At 58.0% G+C, this 6,718-nt stretch overlaps 1 protein-coding gene across 1 annotated transcript; it reads right to left on the reverse strand.

Annotated features, from left to right (window-relative positions):
* Window positions 1-1,457: 1,457 nt before the first annotated feature.
* Window positions 1,458-6,456, reverse strand: MNX1 (motor neuron and pancreas homeobox 1). Its single transcript, XM_003420734.2, has 3 exons — window positions 5,733-6,456; window positions 2,525-2,685; window positions 1,458-1,820 (listed from the first exon to the last, which is right to left on the reverse strand). The coding sequence occupies exons 1-3, from the start codon at window positions 6,454-6,456 to the stop codon at window positions 1,458-1,460; spliced, it is 1,248 nt and encodes a 415-aa protein (XP_003420782.2).
* Window positions 6,457-6,718: the final 262 nt, after the last annotated feature.

Raw genomic sequence — 6,718 nt, forward strand, 5'->3', positions numbered from 1 at the left:
GTTTATTAATCCAAAGTCATCGCAGCCCTGGTGTGAAGCGTTCCTGCCGCCAGCCGACTGTCCTCACCGAGGACATTTGCACTGATCCAGGAAAACTGTCCAAGGCCAACGTAAAGAAGATTCTGAAGGGAAAGAGGGCTGGAATCGACGGGAAAAAGAAGTAAAGCGCCATTCAGCGCATTCGGGAAAGTGTATAAACAGCGCATACCCAAGTGCCACTGAAGTCTAGTCATTGACAGTTTATTTTCTGAAACATTCAAATAATGTATCTCCGCTTCTGGAGCACCAATGAAGCACGAAGATCCCCAAGGAATTAAGGAAATAAATACGCATTGGCATCCAAAGTTACTCCCCTCCGGCATCCCGACCACAGACATGAGCTAGGAACCCTGGATATGAGTTAACACCTGGTGCTCACCTATTTTAGACAACACTTCACACCTGCGGCAGCCCAGCCATTGGGAACCAAGGTTCCTCGCCCCCCACCTCAGGACCTAGAGGGGAGATGACTTAACCAACACCCATTTCCGATTGATTTCAGCCCACACCACTACCTCTGCTGTCAATAACAGCATAGACAACCTCCTCACTTGCCCCCTCCCCGTTTCAACAAAACAGAAAATAGTAAAACCTGTTTTCATAAAACATCCTCAAAAGATTTGTACTCTCATCCAGTAAAAAACTGATTTATTTTGCATTCCATCATGGGCGATGGGAGAAGCTAAATAATAATTTAGCATGCATAAGTAGATGCTTCTTTTCATATATAAATACAGTATACAAAAATAAAGACAGTACAGTTTTGAGTTCCATCAGTTTGAATGCTCATGACATTGTTTTTCCCCTAAGATACATAAGCACAAACCTCCCCCCCACCCCCCCGCAACACTCAGCGCAAGAACGGCATTTCCAGAGACCGTTTCAAGTTTCAAAGGTCCTTTAACACTGTAGGTTTTCACCTTCTCTGATGGGGCGAAGATGGGAGGCATCTTCTGGTATTGGTTGGTTCTTCTCACAAACACCTCCCCGGCCCCAACACTAACCAATTACATTAAAAAGAAAAAGAGTTCACTTTTGAAGCCCAGGGGGCTCCCTTTCTCTGTCCCTTGAAAACAGAAGAGGTGCTAGGCCAAAATCGGAAGGCCGCCAGGCCTGGCAAGCCCAGAGACTGAGTGCTCCAAGCCCCTGTCAGAAGATCCGAGGCGGAGACCGTGGAGACCTGGCGCGCAGGCCCTAGAGGGGTCGGAGGCCGCAGGGGAGGTGGGACCCGGCGGGTCGAAAGCCGGAGCCGGAGGTCGAGAGAAAGCGACCCCATCCACAGTCTCCTCGTCTACTCAGGTCGCGGTGGGCACCCGGCAGGGCGCGCTCTGCCTCTCCCACCTGGACCGACCCGTGGGGCGGGGGCCAGGCCGAGCCTCCTGCCGCCCCCACCCGGTCCCTGCCGGTGCAGGGGGCTCCTATTGCGGCGGGGGCTGGTGCCCCTGGCCACCAGGCCGCGTGTGTGGCGAGTCGTCCTCTGAGGAGCAGTCGGAGGAGGGAGCGTTCGGGTCGGTGCCGTTGCTGTAGGGGAAAGGGTCCTGGTCGCCCTCCTCCTCGTCCTCCTCGGGGTCACTGTCCCTCAAGTCCCGAAGGCGGCGGCCGCTGCCTTTCTCCCCGGAGGCTGGAGGCCCCAGCAGCTCCTCGTCCTCCTTCTCTTCGTCTCCGCCGCCGCCTTTTCCTGGGCCCGCGCCCTTCTGCTTCTCTGCCTCCTGTGCCGCCTGCTCTTTGGCCTTTTTGCTGCGTTTCCATTTCATCCGCCGATTCTGGAACCAGATTTTCACCTGGGGGTAAAAGTGGGCAGTCTTGGCGTGAGAAAGCCGCTACCCGATCCCAGTGATTTTTCGTCTCCCTTAAATCACTCCCAGGCTGCGTGGCCCGGGAGCCCCTGCTGGGAGCTACCCATCCCCTGTCTTCCCCCACCTCCGCCCTAAAATGAAATCTCAGACCTAGAAGCTGAAGGAGGAAGAGGAGGCTCATAATTTCCGAGAGGAGACCCCCGCCACACACACGCACACACACACACACACTCATCAGCAAGCTCCACGGAGTCTGGCTGGGAGGCTCAAATGAAGGCTCTGACCACTTCCCCAAGGACTCAGACCTAGTTCTTTTTCTAAGGACGCCCTAGGTCTGGGGAGGGAAGCCACAGGGCAGTTAGGATGCATCTCTGTAAATATCAGTATGTCCCCTTCTCTTTTGGGACAGAATTTCTGAATGTGGGTGGGGAACACCTGTATCAGAATCTTGAGGAGGGCGTGTTAAAATGCAGATCCCTAGCCCTTACCCTGAACCTGCCTAATCAAACTTCTGGGCACCAGGAGTCTGAACTCTGGCTCAAGATATTATTCGGCACCTAACTGGCAAGAGCCACAGCTCTAGACACTCAGGGGGGCCCGAGGGTCCAGAGTGCCTGCAATGAGGTTTCGCTTGCGAGCGAGGCGAGAATGAGTTTGGGGTGGTAGCCGGCAAGGGGAAGGCAGCGCACCTGGGTCTCCGTGAGCATGAGCGAAGTGGCCACCTCGAAGCGCTTGGGCCGCGACAGGTACTTGTTGAGTTTGAACTGGTGCTCCAACTCCAGCAGCTGCTGGCTGGTGAAGGCCGTGCGGGGCCGGCGGCACTTCCCCAGCAGGTTCGACTGTGCCTGGGCTACGGGGCCGGGAAAGGACAGAGTGACAAAACAGCACAAGGCTCGCACCCCGGCTCACACAGACTTCCGTCCCCACTCCATCTCTATAAATATATATATACATACACATATACATATATACACATACATACATATATACAGACCCGCGGCTGTTTCCTGCCTGGCCCCGTGGAAAGCTCCGCCATTCTTCCCTCAGCTTCCCCAAAGAAGAGGGGCAGCCACGCCAGAGTCCCTGGAACCCAGAACTGAGACCCCCAAATGGAACCAAGACCAGATTTTCTTGTCTCAGGCAGAGCCTGGGTGTCCTGATTAAAGAGGGCCCCTCCCTCAAAGGAACCCTCTCCATCTGGGGAGGGGCTTCACAGGGAAAAGGTTGACCAAAGGTAGAGGAGCGAGTGACCAGGAGTGACCAGCCGTCCTCCTCTCTCCTCACGGCGCCTTTCTCAACTCAGCCAGCCACTTCTATTTTTTCCCACCAAGGGAAGAATTGGTGCAGGGTTCCCAGCCCCACAGCCTTAAAAAAAAAAAAAAAGTCCATGTCCCTTTTTAAATATGTATATTCATCAGGGAGGCTCCCATATTTAAACATTTCTTAACAACCGTCCGCCCTCCCCGCACCCCGGGGCACGGAAAGGGCAAAGCGGCAGCGGGGATTGGAAGCCTCTTCTGGTCAATTCTCATTACGCAAATTAAAGGCCAGGCGTAGGCGCGGATCCGGCTGGCAGCGCCACAGGCGGAGGCCTCGCCGGCTTTATTTGCATAATTTCGCACGGTTACATCACAGAGAATTTTATGACCTCAAAACGAGACTTCCCTTGATTTCCCAGGAGCCTGACAAGTGTTAGACAATAAAAGTAAGAAAGGAAAGAAAAGAGGCCTGGACCAGGCCAGGATGAGCTCAGGTTCCCCAGGGACCGCAATTTGCTTTATTGGAAGGCCCACGCCCCCCGCTTTAGTTAAACAAGGCTCCGAATTCCCAACTTGACAATACATTAGAACTTTAATTAAAACCCAGGCTCGGAAGGGGCCATTTGGGAAATGCCATCCGACCGGCAGAGACAACCAATTAAAGGGAACCAAACAGGTTCTCTGGCGACTGGAAACAGAGGGATTCTCAGAACGAATTCCACCGTCCTTGCCTGCATTTATGGCGCTTTACGATGGCCGTTTTGAGATCTCTTTTCCGTTCGTAAAGCTGAGTGCGTTTTAATTCGGCCACTTCTAGGTCAAGATTAGAAATCAGAGATGGGTGAGGTGTGTTAGCAAAGGGGTCCAGTTTTAATAGGCTTTCAGGGCGACCTTGGGCTCCACACAGGACCCAAGCGCCCTGCTTCAGGGGAGGGGGTGGGAAGGTCTTGGGAACCACCCGGGGGCCTGAGTAACCTGGCGCCCAGGGAGGCACTGGAGCCGTACCCGTACCCTTCGGGTGAAAATATAGGTCCAAACCAACAATCTCTGGGGCGGGGGGGCTGCACTACAACAGACTTTTCATTGGTGGAGGGTTGCTGGGCTCCTACGCCAGGTCCGGAAGTGCGGCCTGGTTTGCCTGACCCGGGATTCGGAGGCTTCGTCGAAAAGTCTGACCCTACAAACTGAGAGGTGACGCTTATTTGCGACGTTCCCCTCCTCTTTGCTGCGGGTGTGAGGAGGGGCTGATTCCTGCACGGGAAAGGACGGAGTGGCCCTGGCGGCCTCCGCTGGAGCTGACTTGGTAAAGGCCTGGCGGCGCCCCGTGGGTAAATAGTGTGCACGTTGGGATTTTATCACTCCCCTGTGATATCTCCAGCTCTCTGGGGTCCTAGCTTTGCTCTGTGTAGTCATAACCATGGCTCCTAGCAAAGGAATCTGAATTCTGGCAAGTGTTTATTTCTGTTTTCTTTTTTGTTTCCCTCCCCTCCTCCCCCATGCCTGCATCTGCCGAGTCTAAACAAATCCACTCAGACGGAAACAATGGGACCTTTTTGTTTGGATGTTCAGCGCCTGAAAAAATAAATCCGTGTACACCTTCCTCTTGTTCTGGCCTGACTCGAAGTAAGCCATCACACCACAGAGCGGAGCCGAGCGGGAGAGCCTGAGTCGCCCGGAGCGCGGGCCCCGAGGCCCCAGCGCGTGCTAGGAAACACCGAGCCTCCCTAGGCTTCCGGGCCTAGTTAGGCGAGGACGGCGCTCGCAGCCCCAGTGGCTCTCCCTAGGGTCGGAGATGGCTGACGGCTGTCTCGCTTCCACCTCGGAGAGGGGTTCGTTACAGAGCGGCGCTCCCCGCTTCGGGGTTCTTGAAGCAGAAGGGTGCACCTCCCGGCCCACAAGAACGCGGAATCGCTGCGTTGAAGGCAAGCCATCCGACTCTTGTAAAGACAGCGCATCCCGACCCGGCGCGCTTCCAAAGGCGTGCAGGCGCCCAGGAACAGACCAGGGGATGGCCCGCGCCCTGGCCTTGCAGGCCCTGGGCCTTTCTGAGCCCGTTTCTCGTTCGTTGCTCCTGGATCTCTTCTCTCCTCAGGAGAGGCCGGGTTTCTCTTCAGAGCCATGGAATGGGGACCCAGAGCATACCGGTTCCTCTGGGATTTAACCCTTGGTTTTGGTGAACCCTGATCCTTAGTCCCTACCTAACTCAGAGCGTTCTTTGGTTCGCCTTTTCCCGCCACTTCCTTCTCCAGCCCGCAAGGTTAATCATTATATTTTAGTCTCACACCTCCATCTGCCCCTTCCCTTGAAAACTGGAAGAGAAGGCGAAACCAGTGTGTAGCCATTTTAATAATTTTTGCGTCAAATCTCGCAGCCCGTAGCCCGCACAGTCCTAGCAGGCCCGGGGCAAAGCCGACTCGGTTGCGCAGCCCTTCCGCAGCTCGCTCCGAGCAGATAGCAGAGAGACAGGGAGGCGGCGCAAGGTGTAGACGGTGTGTAGGATGCGCGAGAGAACCGACTGCCAGTGCAACCCCTGCCCCCCATATTTTCCTCTCACCCTAGGCCCAGAGGCGGCGGGGGTGGGTCCCCCGCTCCCTCCTGAGGCAGGCCTGGCTAGCAGGCGGGCGAGGCTGGTACTCACAGTTAAAGTCGGGCATCTTGGGCAGGATCATGCCCGCGGTGGACGCGCGCAACCACTGGTCCAGCTGGAAGGTACCGGCGCTGAGCTTGATGGGGTCGGCAGGGTGCGCGGGGTGCGCGCCCTGCACCTGCGAATACGAGTAGGAGAGGGCCGGGTGCTGACCAGCCAGCGCCGCCGCCGCTGCTGCCGAGTAGCCGTAGACCGGGTGGCCGTAGAGCGCCGCCTGCGCCGGGAGGCCCGCGCCGCCCTGCGCCGCCGCCGCCGCCGGGTGCAGCCCCAGGGCCATGCCCCCTGCGGCGGCGGCGGCGGCGGCAGCAGCAGCTGCGGCGGCGGCGGCCGCGCCCGGGTGCGCGTGGTGGTGGTGGCCCCCGGCAGCGCCGCCGCTGCCGGCCCCGCCGCCGCCCCCGCCGCCGCCAGCTCCCAGGAAGCCAGCCTTGGGCAGCAGCCCGCAGTGCGCTGCCAGCAGGCGCGGCGGCGACGGGCTCTCGGCGCGCAGGCAGTCGGCGGCGGCCGCGTGGGGCTCCGAGGACGCAGGGCTGCAGCTGCTGCTGCCGCCGCCGCTGCCCGCACTGCTCGCCCCGCCGCCGCCGCTGCCGCCGCCGTGGCCAGTTGTGGCTGCCGCGAGCGACGTGACCAGGGCCAGCGGAGAGGTTTGCGCCGAGGCTGCTTTCGGGGGGTCGACCGCTAGCAGAGCGTCGATGCGGAAATTTTTGGATTTTTCCATCTGCTCGTTTAGGGGCTGGCGTGCAGGGGCTAGTGGAAGGTGGTGGTGGCCGTGGGAGGGCTTGCTGCGTCTGTGCGTGGAGGTGGCCAGCCCCGGGGTTGTGAGTAGGAGTAGAGTAGTAGTTGCTAAGAATCAGATTCGCTGCCGGGATTCAGCCGAGAGTGACCATGGTGGCGCCTGCTCCCCGGCCCCAGGCGCGTTTGCACACCACTCGTTCGCTCGGACTCGCCCAAACTCACTCGACCAGGCGCCTGCGCGCCGG

This window comes from Loxodonta africana, chromosome 22, assembly GCF_030014295.1.
Source record: "Loxodonta africana isolate mLoxAfr1 chromosome 22, mLoxAfr1.hap2, whole genome shotgun sequence".
NCBI classification, from domain to species: domain Eukaryota; kingdom Metazoa; phylum Chordata; class Mammalia; order Proboscidea; family Elephantidae; genus Loxodonta; species Loxodonta africana.

What these genes read in the sequence shown, in the direction of transcription:
- MNX1 (XM_003420734.2), bottom strand. Translation starts at nt 6,456, where the DNA reads ATGGAAAAATCCAAAAATTTCCGCATCGACGCTCTGCTAGCGGTCGAC. An exon ending in CAAGATGCCCGACTTTAACT is followed by an intron (nt 2,686 to 5,732) that starts GTGAGTACCAGC and finishes CCGGCCCCGTAG; the next exon opens with CCCAGGCACAGTCGAACCTG. An exon ending in TCATGCTCACGGAGACCCAG is followed by an intron (nt 1,821 to 2,524) that starts GTGCGCTGCCTT and finishes TTTTACCCCCAG; the next exon opens with GTGAAAATCTGGTTCCAGAA.